This window comes from Lactuca saligna, chromosome 9 (assembly GCF_052625555.1).
Source record: "Lactuca saligna cultivar CGN05327 chromosome 9, ASM5262555v1, whole genome shotgun sequence".
Lineage (NCBI taxonomy): Eukaryota > Viridiplantae > Streptophyta > Magnoliopsida > Asterales > Asteraceae > Lactuca > Lactuca saligna.
In genome coordinates, this window is record NC_136425.1 from 23,006,081 (window position 1) to 23,032,436 (window position 26,356).

Sequence of the window (26,356 nt, forward strand, 5' to 3'; positions counted from 1 at the left end):
CCTCTCGATGTAATACCTATCACTTTCTACGCATGAACTGGTAACCAAATAACCAATATCTTCATTTATTGGAAACAATATTCTACTGAACAGAAAAACCTTATATCACCACATATAACTCGTTGGAAGAACTTCATTTAAAGACCACCTTCAAGGATTTGTTGAACATTCACGAGAAAAGATGCAATGAAGCCTCATTGGAAAGTTACATATATGATCAAACCTAGACCCCTGAATCTTGATCCCAATACCATTGGTGCTCTCTTCTTAACAAAACCATATGGAAATCGATTTTCCTACTTTGAATCAAAACCACAACCTTTGTTTCACCATCAGAGGAAGTGACTACTACAACAAGCCATCCTCGTGTTTCTGTTTCACTATCATCGGAGATACAAGGAGGTTCACGGGAAAGAGAGATTGAAAATCAACATGGAATCTTTGGTTTTAATGGGGTTGATGGAAGGAGATAATGAACAATACTCGTGTTATGAATCAAATTAACTCGAAACTTTTTAGATTATCCTCCAATAATTTCATATACATCTCTTCATCATCCATTTCGTCATCTTGGGTAATTGAGGTTTGAGTTTGAGTACTTTCATATGTACGTTGTGCTAATACAAGCTTTTTACTAAAACCTATTTTTTTCTTATTTAAAATTAATAGAAGTATTAAATTAGATGTTAAAATATAAAAAAAAAAAAACAAAAAAACAAAAGGGCAAAATTAACCTTTCAACTTTTTTAAGACCATAATCACAAAAAATTTGATTTTAGACCACCATACAAGTTCAAAATTTTTTGGATCTTATCCGTGCTTGTTGTTAACCACAAGGACCAAAATTGCAATTTTGTCGCTCAAAAATAAACAAATGGAGTAAACATTGATACGACCGAGAGGATGCAGTTGACGTGTCTTTTACGTGTTTCCGTGAAAGGGGGCTCCGCCGTCTTCTCTCCCATCTGGACTGTTCGATTCCGCGCAGAGGAAGAAGACTTTGAACGCGGAGTCTGAAAGCTTCATCAAATCCTACAAATCAACATACGCATTCATGTACATCCGTACTTCCATACTTTTCATTCATCATATATAAGAAAAAAAGCATTTTTTTTTTTGCTTAAAGTAATGGGGACGCCGGCAATTCCAAATCTGGGAGAACAGTGCTCTGTTAATGATTGTAAGCTCATAGATTTCCTTCCTTTCACCTGCGATTGCTGCAACAAGGTCCTATTCCGAGCCCTCTTGCTTTTTGCTGTTTTTCCTCATAAATCTTTGCTATAATGTTTGAAATTTTCGTTAAATTCGTGGAGTTTCACTGGTGGATGCTATTATGTTCCTGTGATGCTTGATGCATGGTTAGTTTTTTTGATATAATTGTTGAAATTGATCATTGCGAGCTTAATTAGCACTCTACATGACCTTGATGGCAGATTGTTTAACTTGTTTATTTCAATTTTAGGGTTTAAATACGTATATGTCTTCTTAGGGTTTTTTTTAGGTTATAGAAAGGGGGAAAGGATCTATTCATATGTATACTAAAACCTCATGTCATTGACATGAATCAGGAAACTGATTATCGGCAAGAAGCCATGAAGGCGCCATAGAAAGAATGATACACAAGCTTGCTGCTTGCATGCCATGATTTCTATCCACTTGAAAATAGCAGTATTTTTTTCTTTCTTTTAATCCAAGGCAAATACTACTCAACTCTTGTATTCCATAATTGTTTGTCATAACTTCATCTTCATGAATTAGTATTTGCCTATTTGTGAGCACTTTTTACTTCCATGGTGGATACTGGATAGAACACCCATCATCATCGTGTTTGTTATGAATTTGCAGGTTTTTTGTCTAGAACACCGGAGTTACAGTACACATGAATGCCCAAATGCTAACAAAAACGACAAAACAGTTGTCATCTGTCCACTCTGTGCAAAGGGAGTTCATTTAATCCCAAATCAAGATCCAAACATCACATGGGAATCACATGTGAACACAGATTGTGATCCATCAAATTACGAAAAAGCCACCAAGAAAAAGAAATGCCCAGTTCGTGGCTGTAAAGAAACCCTCACATTCTCAAACACAATCAAATGTCGCGACTGCACCATTGACCGCTGCCTAAAACACCGGTTCGGACCCGACCACACTTGCCCTGGCCCTAAAAAACCCGAACCCTCCTTCCCATTTTGGGGGTACGGGAACCCGGATCGCAAAAAGCAAAACCCACCACCAAAACGGGCGACCCATGGATCCGGATCCGGTTCTGGATCGAAATGGGCTAATGGTTTCTTGAAGGCGGCTTCATCTGTTAAGGCTTCTGCTGGAGCTGGAATAGTGAAATGGAGTAATGATATCGGGCAAGTGTTTCAGGGTGGGAAAGATGGAGAGGGTGGTTCTAGTGGTGGTGACAGGGCGGGGCAAACGGAGGTGTGTCCTGTTTGTAGTATGAAGTTTTCTAGGGTTGGAGATTTGATAGATCATGTGCAGAAAGTTCATGAGAAGAAAGAGGTGATGAAGGTGACATTAGATGTGTGTCCAAAGTGTAGTAAAGGGTTTCGTGATCCGGTTGCACTTGTGGAGCATGTTGAAAGAGAACATAGAGGTACTTCCAAAGCTTAGAGATTGTTATTTCTTTTATTCCATTGTCAATTTGTTATTTGTTACTCTTCCTTGTTTTTCCACATCCTTATTTTTGTGAAGGAAACCTTGAAGATGAATTGTCTTGTTTTAGATATAGAATGATTCAGCATTGAATTGTGTCCCAACGGCTTGTTCTAGGTTCATTTGATTTTACTACATATTATTAAATTTGAAAATTTATCGTACAATATTTTTAAACTTGAATCTTTTGAGTATAAAATATCATAACATGGTACCCCTACTTTAACAAACATGCCTTAATGTAATGTAAAACATCAAACTATACAAACCCCTCCCTAAAGGATAATAGAAACCAAATACTTAAACTGTCATTTGGTTGTAGATCTTGCTCCCCTATATTTACACACACCTCTTCATTATTGTGCTCCCCGCTAAAGTTTTAGCAAAGATACTTTGTTTCAACAATGTTGATCCCTTTACTTCTAACCTCTGTCATTCAAGTATCTGATCTATTAATTGACTCGGCTATCAACATGATGTTCTAAGCAAAAAACATACACCAACGCATTTAATGCCATTGCAATTAAATATATGTATGCATTTTCTATGTCATAAGAAAATAACAATACAAAGGATTGCCTATCTAATTACTATCACTTTTGATTTGCATTTTATAATCATGGTTTGATGAAATAATTGTTTTTAATGATGTTACAATTTTTTTGACACACCGGAAATAAGCTATATGTTTCATTAGATTTTGTTTGGAATGACAAATGTAATCTACTTCTAAATTACTTCTAACATCATCTATATATGTCTCAAATGAGACTTGAACCCTCAATCTGAAGGAGGGAGAGCAACACTTGTAACTAGCCTAGAAGGCTATTGATATATGTTTCATTAAGATGAATCATGAAAGTATCATAAATTTATATTGATGCCATCATAAACTAGTAAATCCAAGTTGATATGGATCATAGTTAATTAGTCATCTTATATTTAATCTTGTCTATTTCAATTGTAACACCAAATCCTAGTGAGAATGTCATCATAATAATAAATTACTAAATTTATACTGAAAGCACAAATAATGCATGTTTTAAGTCAAATAATTATTGTTAAATTGATTAACACAGATTCTTTTGAACCGTGTTTCTACAAATTAAAACATTTTGATTCAAAATAACCAGAAATAAGAATTAGAATTGTTTAGTGCAAGCCAAACACTCGAAATTGGTCATTGCAAATTGATAGATCATTTTAGATGCACTTCTTATATTTGATAGATTTATATATTTTATTTGAAAAGAAAATATATTACAAAACTGAAATTTTACTTGCATTACTAAAATATAACTATCCAAACTATCCAAAAGTAGGTAAGTGAGATCTTAGTTTCAAATCATTATTTTACAACACCAATATCGACCATAAAATCAGTTGATATGAACACTATATGATGTTTATAATTTTAGAAAAATAATGTACTTTATTAGATACAATGTATTTTATGAGATCATAAAATTACAATTATCAAGATATTACTTTTGTCGAATAAAAAAAATTTAAAAGTTCAAACGATTACCTAAAAGCAATCTTATTGTTCATTGGGGATTAAATCGAGAAAAAAAAAAGTTAAAGAATGATTAACCATCTAAATGAGTTAAAAGTCCAAAGGTCATAAAGTATCCCAAAAAGTTCGGATTTGTGAAAAACCCGGTCGAGCCTTTCAATATAAAAACAAAGCGAGAAGTGCCCGTTCTACTGCAAGCCGGAACAAGCAAATACAGGTCTCAAACGGTTCAGCACATCTAACGGCCAAAAGCGAGTATAGAAAATACAGTTGAATCTTTCCCTCCCCCATTTTTGATATATGCTACGTTAATCATTAAAATTTGTTTACAATATGGTTTGGCGACTGGCTGAGATGTTATACGTTCATATTAATTATGGAAAAATTTGGGTGAAAACTAAAAATCAGAAGAGAGAGAAAGAGAGAGAAAAGGGGAATGGTTTGAGGGGGAGATGCATAAGAGGAAGGGTGGAGCGAAACTGGAAATTTGGTACATTGTTGAGATTCTTTAACGTTGTTAACCAGCCTTCTAGCCTTTCTCCGTATTGGCGTCGACTGAAGGTAACAACAGATCTTTCATGTTACTTTATACGATCCTATCACCCATTTGATTTGATTTCGTTTTCATGTTCCAATATGTATGCATACCACTCATTCGATGAAATGCCTGACTGAAATCAAACATTTTTATTGTTCTTGTTTCTGATGTGAATTCGATTTGTTGATTCAGATCTTTGATTTGTATTGTTACAGGCTGGTGGACATCTGAAGAAGTACCCAAGTTTTCGTTTTTATAGCTTTTCTTCCCTTCTCATTTTACGAGAATATCGTGATTTGGAAGGGAAGGAAGCTGATAAAATCTACAAGAACAAGAATCCTTCCCTTATTGGCATACATACATTATATAATCTTTGTTATTTTCTAAACACCAAACATGACGGTTGTTTCCGGGGTAATATCAAGGCAAGTTGTGCCAGCATGTGGCCATCTTTGCTGCTTCTGCCCTGGAATCCGTACAAGGTCTAGGCAGCCTTTGAAGAGGTACAAGAAGCTCATTGCTGAGACATTCCCTGTATATCCGGTTAGTCTCCAATAAATTTATCAAAATTTCTATGTATATGTTATTATATAATCACGCTTATGTAACATGTTTTGTTTTCAATTAAAAAAAGGAGGAAGAACCAAATGATCGTAAGGTTGGGAAACTCTGTGAATATGCTGTGAGGAACCCTTTACGGATCCCAAAGGTACTTTTTTTTTTTGATGTAAATGATTCCTTTTAATGTAAGTTGTGGCAAAAGCACAATCTATGTATATAGATTATATCCATACATGATACATTTCTTTTGACCGATATGTTGTTAATTTTTCATAATGTCCTTTTGTACCTCCAGATCACATATACCCTTGAGCGACGGTTTTACAAGGAAATAAGAAATCAGAACTTTCGAGGTGCAAGAATTGTTATGTCTATATACAGGAAGCTATTGATTTCATGCAAGGATCAAATGTGAGTTCTTTCCTGTGATATTTGATCTTATTCTTCCACCGTGTCATGACCACATTTTTTTAAAGAAGTTTGGAATTAAAAGAATACTTTTGTGTTTCTATGATCAGGCCCCTTTTTGCTAATAGTTTGTTAGCAATCATGCACACTCTGCTGGATGAGACACGACAAGATGAGATGCAAATTATCGGATGCCAAACATTGTTTGACTTCGTAAATAGTCAGGTTTGGAGCTTTTGTTTGTTTTCATTTTCTTTATGTTTAGCTTCTGAATCATAATCTAGTCTTTTTTGTGATTTGCAGAAAGACGGGACTTACATGTTTACCTTAGAAAAATTTATCCCTAAACTCTGTCAATTATCTCAAGAAGTTGGGGAAGATGAGAGAGTGGTGCCACTACGTTCAGCTGGGTTGCAGGCCCTTTCTTCAATGGTAATCTACCCTTTTCTTTATACTATACAATATATAATAAGGGTATCAAATCAATTATTTTATTATCTTTTGTTGATGTGTTGTTTTTAATTATAGGTTTGGTTCATGGGTCGATACTCGTATATGTCACCGGAGTTTGACAATGTAAGCATAGCCACACCTGGTTATTTGTTTTTTACAAAGTAAATGAGCTTTAATTAATTAATGATTTGCATTACATAGATCGTTTCGGTAGTTTTGGAAAATTACGGAGCTCCAGGAAAGGACTCTTCGGTACGTGAAATGCTTAAAAATGATCGCAGTGTCACCCCAAAAGACGCTTTGGTGAAGGTTGAATCATGGCGAGCAATCGTTAATGATAAGGGCGAAGTAACTGTGTCAACGTAACTCCCTTCTCCAAAAACTCACTTTTGACAATGAAATAGAGAAATAATTTAATATAACTTTTGTCAATTTTTCTTTTATACAGAGAAGACGCTAAAAGCGCAAGCTTTTGGTCGCGTGTGTGTCTCCATAACATGGGTAAGTTGGCTAAGGAAGCTACAACCATGAGGCGTATTCTGGAATCTTTATTCCGTTGTTTCGATAATGAGAATCATTGGCCCGCTTCAAGTGGGGTCGCGTTCCCAGTACTCAAGGACATGCAGACCATAATTGATGAATCTGGTATTATATAATTATTCATGGACGATTCCATTTACTGTTTTTTGTTTTTCGTTTCACTAGCAACAAATATTTTATTTGAAAATTTCAGGAGAAATTACGCATTTTCTGCTTTCGGTATTAGTCAAACATCTTGACCATAAAAATGTCATTAAACGACCAAACATGCAACTCGACATTCTAGAAGTTGCCACGTCACTCTCCCGTGAAACAAAGATAAAAGCATCCGTTGCAATAGTCGGTGCTATAAGCGACATCATTAGACATTTGAAAAAATGCATACATCATTCACTAACCGATGGAAACCTTGGAGCTGATGTCATCAACTTTAACAAACAGTTCACAGAAGCTATTGATGAATGCCTTGTGGAGTTATCTTCAAAGGTATCATCATTATTCATTAGCCTCACCTTCATTAATATATTGCTAAAACACGAGTTTTTTTATTTTGATGAATCAGGTTGGTGATGCTAGCCCTATTTTTGATATCATGGCTGATATGATGGAAAACATTTCCAGTGTTAAAGTTATAGCACAGACTACAGTTGCTGCTGTTTACAGAACTGCTCAAGTTGTCGCCTCTTTACCAAATATGGCATATAACAATAAGGTAAGGATCAATGATGATAACTTTATATGCTTCAAATTGCTAAAATGAATGATTTATTTATACATGTAGGCATTTCCTGAAGCATTATTTCATCAGTTACTTCCTGCTATGGTTCATCAAGATAATGAAACTAGAATTGGAGCTCATCGTATCTTCTCTGTGGTTCTTGTTCCATCATCTGTTTGTCCTCATGCAAGTCCATCCATGGATTTGGATGATCCAAAAAGAGCTGAAATTGTTCCAAGGTCACTTTCCAGAAGTGTTTCTGTGTTTTCTTCTTCAGCTGCCCTCTTTCAGAAAATGCAAAAGGAGAAGCAGCTTGCTTCCAATAAAGGAGATCAAAAAGCCAATAATGTTGGGGTCATGAATAAGATCAAGTCAACTTACAGCCGAAAGTATAGCATGAGAAATTCTTCAGCTGGTGCAGCAGCAGTTGCAAACAATGATATTGTATGCTCTCTTTCTTTCTTTCACTCACTGTCGTTTTCAATTTTCCATTTTCTGTTCATTTATATGTTTCTGTTAAAAATAATAATAATACAGGAAGCAGTTACACTTCGGCTCAGTAGTCATCAAATATCCCTACTTCTATCTTCAATCTGGACACAAGCCATCTCCTCTGAAAACACACCTGAAAATTATGAAGCAATTGCTCACACCTACAGCTTGGTGTTGTTATTCTCTAAAGGGAAAGTAAGTAATTAATTAATTAATAATGGTTTCATCATGATTCATTAAATATCTTTTTCCTTTTGTAATTTTTTTTTTTGTTTTTGAAAAATCGTGTAGAATTCCAGCCGCGAGGCTCTAATCAGAAGCTTCCAGCTGGCGTTTTCGTTGCTAAATATGTCTCTTTTGGAAGGAAGTATAGAAGGATCACTGCCAACATCGCGTAGAAGATCTCTTTATACATTGTCAATCTCCATGATAATTATCTCTTCTAAAGCTTTTGGTGTTGTCCCACTTGTCCCACTGGCTAAGGCTGCACTTTCTAATATGGTAACAATTTGTCATTAAGATGTCATTTTTACCCTTGTGTAGACTTATAATTAACCTTAATGGTGTCATGCAGGTTGATCCGTTCTTGTGTTTGGTTGATGATTGCAAGTTGACCACTAAAGATGGATCAGATCAGAATCAGATTAAGTTTGGTTCTAAAGAGGATAATAAGGCTGCACAGAAATCCCTTTCAGATCTAAAGCTTGCAGACAACATGTCAGCAGAATCACTGGCTGCTGCAGTTGTCAAACACTTGGAAACTGTCGCTGGGGTAAACCTGTCATTTTATTTACTTTCTGATTGCAAGTGTATATATTGTATTGACTCAGTTTATATGTGCAGACTGAAATAACCTCCATTAAGGAAGAGTTGCTTCACAAATTCGTGCCTGATGATGATGTATGTCCTACGGAATATGGGTTGGCAGATATCTTACAAAATAAGGGTCGCTTCAAAGATGATGTAAATCAAATCCTCTTGAATATTTACAATTTTGCTTTTTTTTTTTTTATATATTTTTTTTTAAACATATGATTTGTTGATTTCTGTAGGTTTCTCCACTCTTTTCGCTTGATGATGATGATATCACTAAAGCAGATTCAGAAACGGCTTTTGATATGGATCTGTGGAGTGTCGATCAGTTGTTAGACTCAGTAAGTCTTTTTAGTTATTGTAGTTTTATAAGAAGGATTATAATTATTTATTTAAATATTGTGTAGGTGATGGAATCTGCACAACAAGTTGGTAGACTGTCAGTATGCAATGCACCTAATATGTCTTTCATGGAAATGACAAATCACTGTGAGAAGCAAACAAAAATATCCACTATGATGAGCATGAACCAGAGGCAAAACAATGGTGACACAAACAATCAATCGGTATATACATACATGCATATACATATATACATATTGGTTTGATATGTGGCTTACATTTTTTTTTTTTTAAATATATTTTTTAGCAAGCTGGCGATGGTTTGAATGAACATAGTGGAGCTCCTGGTGCAAGTAAATCTGGTAATGAAGGTGTAACAGATGAGATTTCTCCTCTACCAACATCAAGTCCATATGATAACTTCTTAAGAGCATCTCAATATTAAGGATGACATTGAAGGTCCTATCCTAAGTATGCAACCCTGAACTAGTGAAAGGAGAACATAAGAAAGGCTTTTTAAAGTTGGCATTAATTAATTATTTATCTTGATGATTTTAGTCTTAAAAGGTATTTCAGCAATGTGAGTTATTCTTTTTTGACACATTTGATGTACATGCCATTTTTGGCCTTTATTCTTAAAGGTGAGAGTAAACCGTTGAGACTGTAAGTCTGTAACTAATAAGAACAAGCCAGTGTCTTATCCGTTTTCGAATAAATGGTTTGCTTATTTAAATTAGCATTCTTATAACAAACAATACATATATAATAAACTTATAATTAATTGTACAGGCTGGATTGATTTACTCTAATTTGGATAAATTTACTCTAATTTGTTTGTTTAACATTGCATTGAGGATAGAGTACTTGCATTTAGTTCATCAAACGCAAATGATATGTTCAATCCATTTTCATAAGTGCTAAACTTTTGTATCTTTAGATCTCTACAATGAGAGCTTTTTGAAGGGCCAGATATTAATAATTAACTCCAAAAAGAAATGGTCGAAAAAACAACCTCCGTTTATTTCAAAGCAAAGTTTAACCAATCTAAACCGTTGAAAAGTGTCTTTAAAATGGCTAAATTATGCCTATTACTCCAGCTTACTGGATTAAGCCCATGAAAAAAAAAGCATACAGTACCCTAATCTAACTAGAAAAGAAGCATCCTTTGAATCAATCTCTAGTTGTTCAAGTATTTGCCATGTTCACGGAAAAACAGGCAAAACCTTAACATCATCCAAGACAGGGCCACAAAAGTGACCATAGTCATTAAGCTTGGTATGGTAAAAAGCACTAAAGAATGTGAGTCTTGTTCTATCCGAAATCGCTTGAAACTTAAAGCTAGCATACTTAAAACCTCCACTTCCCGTAGACTTAAACTTCACTTTTAAAGTTTCCTTTGCTGCAAACGCTTCCACCATCATGGATCCATGGCAGCTGTTCTTTGCGTCTCCAATGGTGAATGATACTGTATAGAATTTCTTAGGAATCGTGCGAATGATTTGTGATATAGCAGTTTCTCTCCCTCCAGTCAACTCAATGGCAGCTTGACCCTCGGGTACTCGAAAGTGTTTTGAGTCTATGTACTTCACTGGTTTTAGTGACTCTACAATCCACCCGGGGAGTGGTGAGATGATGTCATGTATTTTGGGAAGGAGGAGAACTCCTGTTGAGAAGTTTTTGAACACATGAGGTCCGATCTCAAAGCCCCCATTTTTCACCAAATGTCCTGCATTATTTTCAATCATGTTACCTCACGTAACACTAATTAAAAGATCCATAAAAAGATAAGAGTCGATCATTTATTATCCGATGTAAGTGGAGATCGAGAGACGATAATAATACCTTTAGTGTAGCTTAGAGGACGCATCTCTTTGATTGCAATGGCATCCAAGAGAGGTCCACAGGTAGGGTCCTCTTGAACACCTGGGTTACGAAAACTGATCTTCACGCTACCAGAAGTAGCATTGAAAGCAAAAGCATAAGTGTCTCCTCCATCACTGCTATACAAAGTTTGAATCGGAAGGTCACTTGACTGGCCGGAAGCCGACACCTTTAGCACCTCGTCTTGAGCACAAGTTCTTGTTGCAGAAAATGTGAGCGAATAGATTGATCCAACCTTTAAATCAACAACTTGTGATATGGAGGCTTCATTTCCAAGCCTTGCTGCATGAGCACCACGAGGGATCGCGAAGTAGAACCCACCCGGCTGTGGCCCACCGGAGACATACTCCACCAGGCCGGAGATTTCCCATTTCGGCAAGGAATACCTCCCTATGAGCACTGTTTTCTGGAGGTCTGATGGTTTTGGTCCTTCTTCAAAGTTCCCATTTGCTAGTAACCCTAAATAAAGACAAATCAAAAAGATTAAAAGGAGTTGATATTGGTCTTGCAAGAAACCCTATATATAAACCATAATAGACAGAATAAGAGGACTTGTTACACGAAACAGTAGCTTTACCATCAAGAAATGGAGTACGAACAGCAGCTTGAGAGTATGACAAGCTTAAGGAGAGAATGGAAAAAAAGATAAGAGACATCAAGAAAGTCATTTTTGTTTATGCATAGTATATAGGATAACAATTACAGAACCTATATGTATATACATGTAAGGGAAACATTAAAGATTGGAAAATTAAGGAGGGACAGACCATGTTCAATAAGCACAAAGTTAGGAGCAAAATGCGTGGGTCTGGGTGTTGGGTTCAAGAAAACCGGGGTGTGATGTGAGACTGTGAGTGTTATTGGTTACTGTGATTGATCTCTTTTTCGTTCTTTGAATTTGAAGAACGTTCGATTCTTAACTCCAAATTGCTTCATACAGATTCCAAATGCTGGTTCCATGTGTCACGTGGTGAAGTCGATCGCTTTAATGAAGTACACTAAATAATACATAAAGGTTTGTGATGTAACCACGAATTAATTCACCTTAATGATATTAATTTGTTTGTCTGAAAATTAACATAACTTCCATTCTACTCTACGAATATCACGTTAATGATATTAACTTGTTTGTAGAGCTCAATAAGCACAAAATTAACATAACTTCCATTCTACTCTACAAATATCACGTTAATGATATTAACTTGTTTGTAGAGCGTATAATAATTTTAAGATATAAATTTTGATTATAAACTATTAAAAATATTGTAAAAAAAGATTTTGACAAATATGATATTTAGATTAATAAAGGCTATATATGAAATTTAAAAATTAATTTGGACAAATATTATATTTTGATGTTTAAAAAGAATATATATGAAACTTTCACTTCAACAATTATCCACATATAATATCTCATTTGCCATATATGAGTATATCCATTTTCATATCCTTTTGAATTTCTCAAAAAACTCAGAAACAATTTTTTTTAAATTAAGTTTGATTTTTTGTATGACAATACTAAAAACCAATATGGGTAGGAAAAAATGAAGCTAATAGAACTATAAATTTTATAAAAGATAGTATACAAGAGATGAAGGTGTTTAAAAACAATTTCAAATCATGATTTCACTACTTTGGGTGTTATTTTTGTAAATCAATCGAGAAACGGGTAAACAATAAACTAACTAAAAGAGTAATAAGTCGTCTCTAACTAAAAGAGTACTTGTAGGTTGAAGGCACCAATACCAACCCACTCGATTGTGTTATATGCTAATTGTCTTTGTAATAGTTGTATGGAAGACCCCGAGGGTAGACTGTGACATTTAATGAAACACCATGGGGGTAGCCCATGACAATTGCATGAAAGACCATAGGAGTAGCCCATGGCACTTGGTTGTAAGACCCTGAGGGTAGCCCATGACATTCCAGGGAAAAGGCTATGGGGGTAGCCCATGACAATTTGTATGTATGTTATGTGGTATTTTGGGAAGCTTACTAAGTTTTGTGCTTATGATTTTGTGGTTAAATGTTTTCAGGTCCTTTGTGACATCCTTATTTTCATGGTCAGAAAAGATCGATTTTATTTATGCTTTATAAAAATCAGAGTACTTCTTTTACTAAAAATGTTGTGGAATTTGTTCCCAGTAAAACATGATAAATACGTTATCAAAGCATTTTCGAAGAAAAGTATTTTTATTCATTTTAAAACAATTGGGATGTCATCGTCAATACATAAACATAAGCATAAATAGAACTTACATTCATTATCACTAGTGATTTATACATCCTTAATCTCTTAGTGTAATGTGACTTCATATCAACACATGTGATATAAATAAACCGAGTGGGTCAAGTTGGGAAACCTGGTGAGTACATAGGGTTTTCAACCCACAATAAATAAGTTTATTAACTTTATCAAACCAAACAAACCCAATTACCCGTTCCCGTTATCCTCACTTTACGTCCCTAAAACATATAACACAAGGGATCTAGTCTAACGACTTCCATCGGGGTGAAAACACATGCTTTGGGGGTTCCTCAGCAATTCATGTCAAATAAGGCAACCATGTGGGGGATGGAGTACTGTTGGTGAGCACACAATTCAAATAAACACCTACAGGTTGCGAGCCTGCTAGCGTTCCACAGTCTGTCTAGAATAATCTGTGGTCGTCATCTATACTTTGCTAGATGACTGGATCATCAATAACATCTATATCGAGGCCTTTCATTATTTTATTTGGTCATACAGCAACTATTACATCTACTCATGTTTTACCCAACACATTTTGTAGATATAAAATACATATACAGTTTAAATAATTTAAAATCTGTATAAAAATATTTCACCCAGCATAGACAACAAGTATTTAGACAATATGCACACATATCACGTAATTTATATTAAATACTTCATATCTATGTGTAAGATGAAAGGGACCATTCACTCACTTGAAAAGGTGGTGATTCCGAACTCAGACAATGCTTCGCTTCTTAAAAATAATTTCCTTCGACAAAACTTAGTATTATTACCACTAGAGTTTAGTCTATTATTCGCCGAGACTAATTAATAGTCTAGATATTATTACTATTATATAAGCGCTAAACAATACTTATATAACCCATAATAATAGCTCAAATACTTATTATAAGTTCCTAATAACGTTACTATAATTAAATAAAAGCTATTAAAAAATAGCGTAAACGTAGCTCACTTACAACGGGTTTTATAGAAAATCGGGCTTTGCTTGGAGCAGCGTTCCCATCTTCCCGAGCCGAAAATCTCTTCTTCTCGGAGCCGTCAAGCACTCCGGGGCTTCTGCCTCGTGCTAGGAAGGTTCCTTAGGTTTTTCGGGGGGTTTCGAGGCTAGAGAGAGGTTCTAGAGAGAGAGAGTGAGTGAGAGAGGTTCTATTTATAGGGTGAAATATGACTGAAATTGGTGCCACATGTCACCATCTGGTGGCAAGACTTGGTGAGAAAGCAATGGCCAAGATTGTGCCACGTCATCCATTTTCGCACAACACACTTCTAACATCTAAATTCCGTAACTTTCACATACGAGCTCCATTTTGACGTTCTTTATATCCACGCGTAGATAAAAATAAGATCTACAACTTTCATTTTGACTCCATTGGCTAATTCTCGACCGATCTTAAATTTAACAGTACGAGGAGATTATACTGTTAAATGTCCGCGTAAAATTCATAACTTCGACATACAGACTCTGTTTTCGTCTGTCTTTTTACCGTTGAGTTCCTATTAATGATATATTCAATTCTTATTTAGGTCGCCTAAGCCAAAAACCGCTCGATCTAAAATTCGAGTTTCGGGCTATGCACTGCTAAGCCAAATCTTAGAAAATTCATAACTTTTTCATACGAAGTCAGATTTGGGCATTCTTTTTTTTATTTATTATATGTTCTCGGTTTAACATATACTACAAATTTTGTTTAGGTTTCTAAGTCTAAAAGTCCTCTATCTTAAATTCACTATTTACGTCTCCCGATGTCATGTCGGTTTTGTTGTAAAACTTCGACGGACCATAACTTATTCGTTATAAATCGGATTTTGGCGTTCTTTATATGTTCGGAACTCTTGAGACGTATTCTACAACGTGGTTAAGATTATTTATTCTAAATAATCTTTTTTCGAAAAGTCATTTTCAATCCCTATTATCTCTAAATTAACTAGCTCGGATCTATGGGCGTTACATACTTGTGGTTTCAAAAGGAAGGGTCTGGCTTGATCGCACTGCACCCCTGAAGATTTTATTCTGCAATGATTGTTTATGATTTAACTATGATATTTAAATGATATAATCGCCCTGATTGGTTTTAAAACAACTCATTTGTATGGTTTAAGTGTTTTTTAAATGAAAATTTTACTATTAATTTTTGGGATGTTACATTTAGTCTGTGAACTATGATCAAATGATGTCTAGATCACAAGGTACAAGTCATAAGTGCAATGGTATAATTTGTTTTTATGAATTTAGGGCATGAATTACCCTAAATCCACCATTAGAGGTGAGATTCAACCATATATTAAGAAAATGGTAATCTCCTGGTATTTTAGAACACTTAATAAGCATTGAAATCCATAGCAAACTACATTTGATCTACAAAAAACATATTTGGTCCCATGATGAAACCTTGGATAAAAAATTAGGGCTCATAGGAGAGAATCACCCCCTTCCAATGCTCCAATATGACTAATACTTGACGATGCACTTGCTCTTGAACCTCCAACCCTAAATCTTCCATTCTTGCTAGAAATTGCTATATGGAGCTTTCCTTAAACTCTCCATATCGTGAATGGTGAAGAATGGAACGGAAAAATGAGTTTGTGACATTTAAGTTTCATACCTTCAAATTTGATCACCAAGGTTTCTAAGGTGTCGTTTGATATAATGTCTAACTAGGTCCAAATATGGATTGGGTCCAAAAATAGCCATTTGGCATGTTTGATATGGATTAGAAAGTGAGGGACTCGATCCAACCTTTTCATCAGATTCGGTCGTAACTTTCTAATTGATGGTCCGGGAACAAATAGAAAGACTTCCCATTTTGCGCTCTTATTTTGGTATGCCTCCTCCTAAGAAAATAGAGAAATCGAACACAACTATCGCCGTTCCCTTCCTGCCTTCACTTCCAGTTCTGACTAAAATAGAGAAATCGAGCAACCTACTTCCGATGAATCAACAGCTACCTATTTCGTCCTTCATTCCTTATTGTTCCTGATTTCTGAATTCCATACGGGATTTTCTGTTCCCGATTTCTCTATTTCATACAAGATTTTTTGATTTCTCCTTCTTGTTTCTTGTTTCATTCTGAATTTTTGATAGTATATATGTATGAGTTTTTGTTGAGAAATCGGTTGGTTGTTTTGTTGTTTTTGCTCTTATGTTTCTGTTTTGTTGTTTCTTCCTTCTTGTTCCTATTTTACAGATATATGTATGAGTTTATGTTTCGGCAGTTGCTGTTTTTTATTATTATTTTAAATTTTTTTTATCAATTTATTATTTTGTATGTTGTTGTAGATGCAATGTGCTTTTATGTAATTTTGTCATACAAAAAATGCAAATGGTGTACACTCGAATTTCTGTTAATAGTATAACCTTGTTTTTGCCATGATTATGTTTTGTTTTTGGTTGTTGTTGTTGCTGTGATTTATTTTGTTGTTGTTAAAATTACATTGCTTGTTATTCTGTTAGTATTTGCCATGTTATGTGTATGAATAAAAAAAGGGTAATATGGTCATTTTTATCATTCACCACAATCAGAAAAAATAATTAAACAACATAAACTCATTCAAATGTAAACTCAGTCATAAAATCTAACTCAGTCTGCTCTAACTCAGTTAGCAACTATCAAACAACCACTAACTCTCTCTCTCTCTCTCTCTCTCTCTCTCTCTCCCCCCCCCCCCCCTTTCCAACTTCTACATAACTTATTGATATTCCACAATTCATCCATCCACACCATATTTTATGATGAGACTAGTCCTTCATACTTAATCAGTAACAACATGATTTTTCAAACCAAAATTTTCATTTTTAATATTAATAAAAACACATGTCTCAACATTAATTCTCAAAAACCCAATGCTAGTTTTCAAAACAATTGTTTAAATCCAGGATCCACAAACATAACTCCAAATCCCGAGTGTGTGTACAATCACGCTGGTGCCTTCCCGCAATCCTCCGGGGTACCTGAAACACATAACATATAACATGGTAAGCACGAATGCTTAGTGAGTTCCCCAAAATACTACATACAATAATTCGCCACTCGAGGCTATACTCTGTACAACCCTCTGGTCAGTGTGTCGCAGCGGGACCCTCCAGTCCCGTAGCTTGTTGGACCCTCTGGTCCGGTCTAGCTCGTTGGACCCTCCGGTCCGGTCTGGTTGAGCCTTCCGGCCTCATAAATCGTTGGACCCTCTGGTCCGGTCAGCATGACACACACACACACACACACACACATATATATATATATATATATATATATATATATATATATATATATATATATAATCACAATACATATAATCTCAAACAAACATATATGACCTTCCGGTCCACATATAGATACCTCCCTAGGTAATGTATAGTGAGAAGACTCACCTCGGTAAACTCGAATGATCTCGAACTCAAAACACTGATCTAACCTCCGCTTAATCATACACAACAATTATCTATAATTAATAATGGATCTAAAAGGCTAGACTAATCTCTCCCATGCTCTCTTAGAAGGGTAAAAGACCATTCTACCCCTCCAATGGTCCAAAAGTCCACTTGTTGACTAAACCCTAAAAGTCAACGAAAGTCAACCCTAAGGAGTACGCGGTGCGTACCCGATCCCTATGTTGGGCGTACTCGACCACAATGCAGATAACGGGCTCATCCTATGCCCCGCGTATTGGGATTTACGCTCAGCGTATGTCCCGGTTTCACTATTAACTCATTTATGGTCTTAATCAGTTAAGACCTTGGCTCAAAATGCAGATCTGGACCCCTACAGCCTCCTAATCCATAAAGTTGAGGACTTTATGCCTTTGCATGGCTGTAAAGGTCATCATCAACCAAAGCACACCACTTCCTTCACTAAAGGGCTTATATCTCATGCATGGCTCACTCCTAACGTCCAAGGTCGGATTTTTATGGATCTATAACACTTAATACACTGAATAAGGACAGATCAAGGTATATGGAGCTCCATTTGCTCATAAATCTCCACCTTTGGGACAAAAACCCTAGAAATGACCCATAATGCACAAATCAAAAAGATTGAGAAAGCTTTGAGCTTTTTACCTCCAACTGATGCTCCAACCTCTGAAAAGCTCAGATCCAAGGCTTGCACACCAACTCTAGCTTCTTCAATGACACCTTCTTCTCTTCAAAGGCACACATGAACACTATCAAGCTCAAACACACACACATACACACACAAGGTCTAGAACGAGGGTTTGGCACACTTAGGGTTTTGCTCTCTGGAAATGGTGGCTAAAAGTAAGGCCAAAACATTTCTTATATAGGGATCACCCCCACAATTAGGGTTTCCATCTGGACCTAGTACACCCAACATACACTATGGTACGCCCAGCGTACTAGTTAGACTCCGCGTCAAGAACACGCTCACGAGTACGCGCAGCGTACTCTCCCTTACACCCGTCGTACTCAAAAGCCACACTTTTCTTTCAAGGACTGATTTTGACAACTTGGGGAAAGAAAAAGATCAAATGAATATATCTGAATTCCGAGATGTTACATAATCGGTTAAACCACCTAGTCAATTTTATCTTTCTTAAATTTGTCAAATTTGACCATTGTTTACTAAATAGTCTTAAATAATATCTTAATTCCACCATAATGCAAATATTATATAATCATATAGTTATGTTTTATTATTAATTATTTATTTTATTTTATTTTAAAAAATATATATTTTCACTAAATGGCCAAAACTTTTAGGCCCAAAATTAGGATATTACAAAAATGCTATGAACCAAATTGCGTTGTTTAGCCTCCATGTTTTTCCACTTCATATTGTTGTTTAGCCTCCAAGTTTTTCCACATCATATTGTAAAGGCGATGGAGGTGGCGATGACAAAATTTACCCTTATGATTAGTGGCAAACCCAAAACAAAATGATAGGGATAACATACGTAGCTTCAAGGGTAGCTTGATAGGAAAAATACACCATAACGGAAAATTTCTCAAAAAATTTCCAATGCGCAAAGTTAGCAGGGGCTACACCGGGCTCCCACTAAGATCTGCTACTACTTATGATTCCACGTCGTTTAAAATAACCATTAATGAATGCGACCCATTTCAAAAATGGTTCAATTGAGCAACTAAATTCGACTCTTTATTGTCAAGGACATTGCTTCGTCTGGTCATCAATGGTGGTAGTTATGCTTTTTTTGAATGCAGAGGTGTAGACATTTCATGAGATGTAGTCGTATCTTAAGTCAATGTCATTCTTTTTACCAATCTTAAAACATAAATATCGTCTTTTATGTATCTGGTACGTTCAAACTAAAAATACCGTGATTATCGATTAAAATTTAAATAAAAGTAAAATTGACACTCGGAATAGTCCCAAAGACCATTAAGTCTTTAGCGACTTCCCAGAAAACTTGATTTCAGTATCATGGGAAAGATGGTTTATTAAATTCTCACTAATAATCTAGTTTGTCGTGAATATTTGACGGAAATAAATAACTTTGTGATCTCTGTTTATGCCTTTCAGTTGAATTCTGTAGAAAAACTAATTTACGAGGAGCGATCTTTGTTGTTTTTTACTGGAAGAAAAAGTGGTTATATATATATATATATATATAATTAATTAATTGTAATCGTTTTCCCTTTTTTAAGTTTTAACCTCAAAACCCAAATACGAACATTTACTTCTCTCCTCGATTGATTTCTGCCATGATACAACACTTTAATCGACCCCATTTTGATCTCTAAGGGAGGAGGGAGTCCATCAGCTCATCTTTTTTTCATTTTTTTTTAACCCAAAGTACATTAAAACCCATGTCTTTTCCAACCCACTTGTGACATTATTATTTTTTAATTAATTTAATTAAAAAATATAAAATAAAATAAACATAATATTTTTTTAATAAATTTTTGATAATTTAAAACAAAAAAAATTCTAAAACTATATGAAAAATAACATTTAATTAAAACAAATATTATTTAATGAATTGGAAAACAATCATAAATTATTAAAAATATTTTAAATGTGTACACGCTTTATAATATTTGCTTTGAAAAAATAAGATAGAAATAAATAAATATGTTTTAATAGTATTTGTAAACTAGGGGGACTAAAATGAATTTACACTTAAAGTATAATCCATACAACTGTGATAATAATGTAAACCTAAATCTTTCTTTCGCCGCTTCCATATTCTTTGATTCTCTCGCCGCCTCCATCAAAAGACCATCACAATCGGCTAAATTCTCCACAGAGCAAGCTTTGGATTTTTACATGTAGCTTCAATTTGTAATATCCTAAAATTTTCAAATAAATTTTAATTTTTCAAAACAACTCATTTACTAAAGAGGTATTTATAAAAATCATTGTTTCTAAAACATTATTTGAAATTGGAATCATTTACAACACAGTTTTCAAAACACTTTCATTATCAGAGTTTCTTAGGAATTAAAAGTCCCAAAAACACAAGGATGTGTACGGTCTCACATTCGCTTTGCCACAGTTCATTGAAATACCTGAAACCAATACCAAAATTATAAACACGGAGCTTAGTGAGTTCCCTAAAGTACCTACATAAAACAAATAACACATATACAATAACAACATGCAATGGGTCCATAACAAAAATATTGGATTACTCATGAGCCCACAATATGAATCTGGCTTGCCCATCGGGCACACATCTTATATCTGGCTTGCTCATGAGCCCACAACATAAGTTTGGTTTACCCTCGGGGCCCACAGTGTATGTCTGGTTTGCTCCCTCGCCCAATCAGTCATTAGACTGACATACAAATGTTCAACCCTCAGTACGAGTATGTTACACCAACCGATGCTCAGCTCTTATCTAGAATGCTACTGAGCCCTCGGTATGAGTCTGACATGCCCTACCCGACCCTTATCTCATATCTGGATTGCCCTAGGGTTTGTTGGCTACCACACAGAGGAATACAGCCTCGACCCAACCCAATGCACCGACATATAAAAGATAAATAACATATATTGATAATCATTCAAACAATGTCATAGGCAGTTCTACAGATCTACCGGAATAACATATCAAACTAGCATGCATAGCTATCTCATACTCAGCATATCAACGGATATAAGTTTATCAAACCAATAGGTCGGCCTTGGTGCCTTCGACCCAAAGGTACAGTGAGGAAAACTTACCTCTTGATCTGATCCATAGTTGATGAGGTCTCGACTCCGAATCTCAGCTCCAATCAGTACATATCCACCCAAGTGACCAATATCCATCACAATCCCAAATATATAAAATATACCCAAAATACCCTTCTAGGACAACTTAGTCAAAGTCAACAGTCCATGTTGACTCCAACACGCCGTGTTGACTTGCAAACACGTTGTGTTCCTCCTGCATCCAAACAGTCAGGAAAACCCAGCCAACACGTTGTGTTGACTTGCAAACATGCTGTGTTTTCCAGAGTTCTAGCAGCTTAAAGTTGCTTCCTTCAATTCCCAGAGCTCTAAAACTCATATCTAGACCAAAATGATACTAAGAATGATAAAGTTTCCAACTTTATCCTTTAGGACTATTCCAAAGGGTCCAAAACCTATTTACAATGTTTGAAGATGCAAAAACTTAACCAATAAACATTTAATCCTTAAAGTTGACGCCTAAAACTTTCCACAAGAGTTTCTAGCACTACAACCATCCCAAAGGTCGGTGCTTTATAGACATGCATGTCCAATGCATGACTTGAACCCATAATAGGTCAACAATGGGGATTATGAACTAATCTTTATGCATGGCCTCAAAACTCAACTTTAAGCCATATCCAACACTCTATAAGGTCACATTAACCTAAGGATTCATAAATTTGCAAACTTTATAAGATCTAACCATTCCAACATTCAAGAACAAGAAGCAAAAGGAGCAAAACTTAAGATCTAGCAACATGGAAGGATAAAAATCAGATCTTGGATACTTACAAGGGTCCAGGAGAATGCCAAGCTAAAAGATGAGGGGCTTGCTTGCTGGATCTTGCTTCCTTCTTTCAACTTCTTCCTTCTTTGGCTCCAAAACACCATACTAGCTTACAAATGAGAGGGAAAGATGATTAGGGTTTCTTTCAGGGCTTGAGGGCTGATGGGGGCTTAGGGTGAATAAACCCTATCCTCTTCATTCCTTTAAATAGGGAGCAAAACCCGAAAGATTAGGGTTTCATTCCCAACAACGAACACGCCATGTTCCAGGAGGCAACACATTCTGTTGCTCTCAATGAGACCCGCGTCTTTTCTTATCTCGACACACTGTTTCCAATCCCAAAAAGGTGATTTTCACCCAAATTGCTCCTTAAATTTCGGGTGTTACACAATTACAGACATGCATTTGATAGTAGTTCACGAGTTCATCAACTCGTTGCAAAGAAATTTTTCTCAAACCCGTTGATCCCACTCACTGACGATACCGCCCTAAACTAATCTTCTTCCCGTAGATGAATCCGTCCTCCTTAAGGGAAAATGGAGTAATTTCCTCCCAACCCACTGCCACATCAGTTTTTCGTTCTTTTTTTTGTTCATATTTTCCAACCCACAACACACGAAAATCTTATCTTTCTCAACCCACTAAATTAAAAAAAAAAAAAAATACAAAACAACTAAGCTACAAGTCTTAATTAGCAATAGAGCTACTGTTGATACCCCCAAGATACCACTCCCTATTCAATGGGTTGGGAGGGTTGGAGTGATGAGTTGTTTAATTGGTTTCACTAACCCGCTTCATCACCTCTCTCTACTTTCTTTCTCTACTTTTCTCTTGTACAATGTGTTTTAAGACTTGTATCTTAGTTTTTTTTTTTTTTTTTTTTTTTTTTAATTATAAATTTAGTGGGTTGAGAAAGATATGATTTATGTGTGTTGTGGGTTGGAAAAGATGAACATGAAAAAGAACGAAAAATTGATGTGGCAGTGGGTTGGGAGGGAATGGATCCTTCCTCCCTAAAGGAGCATTTCCTTTTGACATAGCCCTAACCTGCAGCTGCTACAACATTTAGGTAAGTAAGTTGTACTGTTAAAAGAAATGGTATAATTTCGAAGTTTGGTTTTTAATTTTAACACTTCAGAGGCATGGTATCCTAGTTTATGACCCCTTACCTGCATCATATCCCAATTTTTGTGTTCTTTATATACCTACGCTGACATACTGTTCGAATTCCAATTATTGGTTTCATTGCTTAATTTGGTCATGTTTTTATTCAATTTTAGTTGCTACTGACTTTACTGATTTATGATGAATATGTTCTTTTGGGGTTTTAATGATCCACATTGGTGTTCTCGGTTCGGTTTGAAACCGTGAAACCGGCCATCAGTTTGGTTTTGCGGTTTGTATTTCTCTTTACGTTTTGACTTGTGATTTCAAACTTTTGAAACCGTAGTGAACGGTTTGGTTTGCGGTTTCAGAATTTTCAAATCATATAAAAACTGGACCGGACTGTAGGATTTTTATATATAAAAAAATTATTCTTTTATATGCAATTATATATAGTTTTATTATATATTAATTTTTTATATATAAGTAATAAAATTTTAAAACCAACTAAGTTAATAACGTATATCTTATAATCCAAACTTATCCATCCCGATCCTTCCTTTTTGTTGTGAAGGCCCATTCCCTACAATGAAATAAGGAGTAGCCAAATCACTAATAAAGAGACAAATACCTGAAATCACTCATCAGTTTCACATCCATTCTCATCGTAGTACGACAATAATCCATTCTCCATTTCTCATCGCAACGATTTGGTGAAGCAGGAAGCAGAGAAGCACCAAAGCTGCAGGATTAATTGATTAAGGTCTGAAACAGGGAATCACTGAAGTTACGAAGCATGATTAATGTCCGTTCCATTCTCATGTGGCCATCTCTACGTGTTTCTTTCTTTAAAAGTTGAAATCGATTAGGAACGATGAATGTTCTGATATTTTTTTTTTTGTTTTATCAGTAGATAGGGAAGCACCGAAACAAGATTAAGGTCTGTTCCATTCTCATCTACTCATCTCTATTTGTTTCTTTCTTTAAAAGTTGACACCATACCATGTGTTTGTGTATATGCCTGACAGAGTTCTGAACCCCTAATTCTTCCAGATGTTCATACTGGGTATTATGAGGATACTCGGGGTTGAGATTATGACATGTTTACCAAAATTTAGAGGTTAACAACACATTAAACTGTAAACCCAAAATAAATAGTTAAACTTTTAACATGAGTATCAAGAGACTCTAATTGTGTAATTCTTGCTGGAATATAGGCAAGAATTTGTGTTTTAGATTTGGTTAACAATGGAGGCAACAGTGAAAAAGTTTCAGCAGAAATTCAAGAGGGTGAAAGATGACATGGATAGATGGGAGAACCTCCATGCTCAATTAGTATCACAGTTCAGAAATGCTTCTTCCATCATTGGAAGATTACAGGTTATTCACATTCCAATTTCCACATACATAGATTCAGTCTCTTGATGATTTTATTTCCTTTTTTACCCTCTTATCAGTTGCTCGAAAATCCCAAAAACTATGGTTCCCTTAAAAACCTTGATAACATTAAAAATACCATCTTCACAAAACAGATGGAATCCCTGCAGAAGATCTTGCGTTCAATGACTAAAACTCTGTAAGTCTATAAGAATCCATAATCCTAGTTAATTTATATTTAGCTTAATAATTTTGATATCTTTGATGTTTTCAGGGAGGAATTAAATGGTGTTGTTTTGTCACTTGCAAAAACTGTTGGTGATGCTAAACAACAAGTGAAAGGTGGTTCTGTTCAGCTTTCAATGAAACAATTACATCACAGAATTGGTGTAAAACCAAGTATTTCAGATTGCTTAGAAGGCCTTCGGATCCTTCATGAGATGTATCAATCAGAGTATGAATCTATACATAAATAAATTTAATTTTATCAAATAGTATTTTTAAGCCTACCATATTACTACTTTATAATTGGAAATAATATACAGAGGTGATTTTTTGAATCAAATGGTGTAGGTATGTGCTTAAATCATCCGTGACATCAGCGCTTGCTAGCCTTGCCTTGAACCCAAGGTATATAGGACTCAACAAACTTTCTAGGTTTATTTTCAAAGATGAGAATGACAAGGGTATTTATGTCATTTGGACAAATGGTATATGTAGTTCTTGAAGAAAAATTTATATTTATAATATATGTTATTGTTTATTGTAGTGTTGGTGATTTACAAAGTCTCGAGCAACTCTTGTTAGATCAACCGAATATCCCGAAAGAAAAAGGTAAAAAATATAGTTTTTGAATTTTGAAAGAATGATTGTTTGTTATTTTACTCTTTTATCTTGAAGTGTATGTTTATCAATTTTTGTGAACTTGGTATTTAGTTTGATTGGTGTTTTGTGCAGTGCAATACATATATGACATCATATTTGCTGAAGAAATTTGTTGACGAGGGAGAATGTGAGTGAAATTAAGGGTTTAGGTGTAGTCGTGTGGTAAATCTTCTTTATTTTAGTTTAAATGTTAGGGCATTTTAAAGATAAAAATGTGAAACATTAAGAGGGTGTTTGGGTGAGCTTTTTCTCTTTAAAAGTCCTTTTCACAAAAGATCTTATTGATTTTTAACTTTTGCCAAAAGATGTTTTAAAAATGTGTTTGGAATAACTTTTAGCTAAAACCCCAAAAGTCACCAAAAGCTTTTAGAAAAGAAGTATTTTCTTCTTAGCCAAAAGCTATTTTAAAAGAACTTTTAAAGTTTCCAAACATCTTATTAAACTTTTTGACTTTTTCAAAAAGAAAAAGATAAAAAGTCATTTTAAAAACCAACCCAAACACCCTCTAAAAAACTTACCACTTTCGAGGAATTGTTGTTTTGATGGAGATCATTGTGTGGCAAACCATCATAAAATATCAATTGTTAAGTTGTGATAATAGAAACTTACGAACAAAAAAGCAAAAGTTTGACATGTATCATAGGTTAAGACTTAAGATGTTTATTTCAAACATGAACTTTCATAATGCGGGAAAAAACGGTCTTCAAACATATAACAACTAATATAAGTCAAATAACATTTCATTCAAAACTGATGCATATGAGTTGCTAACTATAGATGACTACTTGGAAGGAAAGTATGTATTTAAATCAAGCTTGAATAAAGATTTAAATACGTTACTACCAAAAAAATGAGACTGATTTACATATATAAAAACGTTTGGGC

General features: G+C 35.1%; 4 protein-coding genes across 10 annotated transcripts; 3 read left to right on the forward strand and 1 right to left on the reverse strand.

Moving 5' to 3' along the window:
• The first annotated feature begins 899 nt into the window (after positions 1–899).
• LOC145014011 (zinc finger (C2H2 type, AN1-like) family protein) lies at positions 900–2,850 on the forward strand. Of its 2 annotated transcripts, none has more exons than XM_078972364.1 (2): positions 900–1,358; positions 1,846–2,850. In XM_078972364.1, the coding sequence occupies exons 1-2, from the start codon at positions 1,356–1,358 to the stop codon at positions 2,623–2,625; spliced, it is 783 nt and encodes a 260-aa protein (XP_078828490.1). In that variant the 5' UTR covers positions 900–1,355; the 3' UTR covers positions 2,626–2,850. The 2 variants fall into 2 exon arrangements, with proteins under 2 accessions (XP_078828490.1, XP_078828489.1); XM_078972363.1 differs by having other exon boundaries at positions 900–1,227.
• A 1,517-nt stretch (positions 2,851–4,367) lies between these two features.
• Positions 4,368–9,781, forward strand: LOC145014010 (protein SEMI-ROLLED LEAF 2-like). Of its 2 annotated transcripts, XM_078972362.1 has the most exons (19): positions 4,371–4,744; positions 4,937–5,264; positions 5,356–5,430; positions 5,578–5,693; positions 5,801–5,915; positions 5,994–6,122; positions 6,219–6,266; positions 6,345–6,505; positions 6,592–6,788; positions 6,877–7,169; positions 7,246–7,395; positions 7,465–7,845; positions 7,939–8,088; positions 8,185–8,394; positions 8,468–8,665; positions 8,737–8,856; positions 8,946–9,047; positions 9,114–9,272; positions 9,356–9,781. In XM_078972362.1, the coding sequence occupies exons 2-19, from the start codon at positions 5,118–5,120 to the stop codon at positions 9,491–9,493; spliced, it is 2,889 nt and encodes a 962-aa protein (XP_078828488.1). In that variant the 5' UTR covers positions 4,371–4,744; positions 4,937–5,117; the 3' UTR covers positions 9,494–9,781. The 2 variants fall into 2 exon arrangements, with proteins under 2 accessions (XP_078828487.1, XP_078828488.1); XM_078972361.1 differs by having other exon boundaries at positions 4,368–4,744; positions 7,465–8,088.
• A 246-nt stretch (positions 9,782–10,027) lies between these two features.
• LOC145014216 (protein TEEBE-like) lies at positions 10,028–11,791 on the reverse strand. The gene is made up of 3 exons (XM_078972588.1): positions 11,507–11,791; positions 10,891–11,388; positions 10,028–10,774 (listed from the first exon to the last, which is right to left on the reverse strand). The coding sequence occupies exons 1-3, from the start codon at positions 11,595–11,597 to the stop codon at positions 10,251–10,253; spliced, it is 1,113 nt and encodes a 370-aa protein (XP_078828714.1). The 5' UTR covers positions 11,598–11,791; the 3' UTR covers positions 10,028–10,250.
• Positions 11,792–23,760: 11,969 nt separating this feature from the next.
• LOC145018335 (uncharacterized protein At5g43822-like) lies at positions 23,761–26,141 on the forward strand. Of its 5 annotated transcripts, none has more exons than XM_078976231.1 (9): positions 23,761–24,014; positions 24,120–24,149; positions 24,238–24,329; positions 24,427–24,589; positions 24,742–24,785; positions 24,861–25,040; positions 25,160–25,216; positions 25,356–25,420; positions 25,544–26,141. In XM_078976231.1, exons 4-9 carry the CDS (start codon positions 24,458–24,460, stop codon positions 25,585–25,587), a joined length of 522 nt encoding a protein of 173 aa, XP_078832357.1. In that variant the 5' UTR covers positions 23,761–24,014; positions 24,120–24,149; positions 24,238–24,329; positions 24,427–24,457; the 3' UTR covers positions 25,588–26,141. The 5 variants fall into 5 exon arrangements, with proteins under 5 accessions (XP_078832357.1, XP_078832353.1, XP_078832354.1 ...); XM_078976227.1 differs by having other exon boundaries at positions 23,764–24,014; positions 24,667–24,785; XM_078976228.1 differs by having other exon boundaries at positions 23,764–24,014; positions 24,263–24,329; positions 24,667–24,785.
• The last annotated feature ends 215 nt before the right edge of the window (positions 26,142–26,356 follow it).

What these genes read in the sequence shown, in the direction of transcription:
- LOC145014011 (XM_078972363.1), top strand. Translation starts at nt 1,129, where the DNA reads ATGGGGACGCCGGCAATTCCAAATCTGGGAGAACAGTGCTCTGTTAAT. An exon ending in CCTGCGATTGCTGCAACAAG is followed by an intron (nt 1,228 to 1,845) that starts GTCCTATTCCGA and finishes ATGAATTTGCAG; the next exon opens with GTTTTTTGTCTAGAACACCG.
- LOC145014010 (XM_078972361.1), top strand. Translation starts at nt 5,118, where the DNA reads ATGACGGTTGTTTCCGGGGTAATATCAAGGCAAGTTGTGCCAGCATGT. An exon ending in AGACATTCCCTGTATATCCG is followed by an intron (nt 5,265 to 5,355) that starts GTTAGTCTCCAA and finishes AATTAAAAAAAG; the next exon opens with GAGGAAGAACCAAATGATCG. An exon ending in AGGCTGCACTTTCTAATATG is followed by an intron (nt 8,395 to 8,467) that starts GTAACAATTTGT and finishes GGTGTCATGCAG; the next exon opens with GTTGATCCGTTCTTGTGTTT.
- LOC145018335 (XM_078976227.1), top strand. Translation starts at nt 24,458, where the DNA reads ATGGAGGCAACAGTGAAAAAGTTTCAGCAGAAATTCAAGAGGGTGAAA. An exon ending in CGTTCAATGACTAAAACTCT is followed by an intron (nt 24,786 to 24,860) that starts GTAAGTCTATAA and finishes TGATGTTTTCAG; the next exon opens with GGAGGAATTAAATGGTGTTG. An exon ending in AGCCTTGCCTTGAACCCAAG is followed by an intron (nt 25,217 to 25,355) that starts GTATATAGGACT and finishes TGTTTATTGTAG; the next exon opens with TGTTGGTGATTTACAAAGTC.
- LOC145014216 (XM_078972588.1), bottom strand. Translation starts at nt 11,597, where the DNA reads ATGACTTTCTTGATGTCTCTTATCTTTTTTTCCATTCTCTCCTTAAGC. An exon ending in TCGTACTCCATTTCTTGATG is followed by an intron (nt 11,389 to 11,506) that starts GTAAAGCTACTG and finishes GTCTTTATTTAG; the next exon opens with GGTTACTAGCAAATGGGAAC. An exon ending in TCCTCTAAGCTACACTAAAG is followed by an intron (nt 10,775 to 10,890) that starts GTATTATTATCG and finishes AAAATAATGCAG; the next exon opens with GACATTTGGTGAAAAATGGG.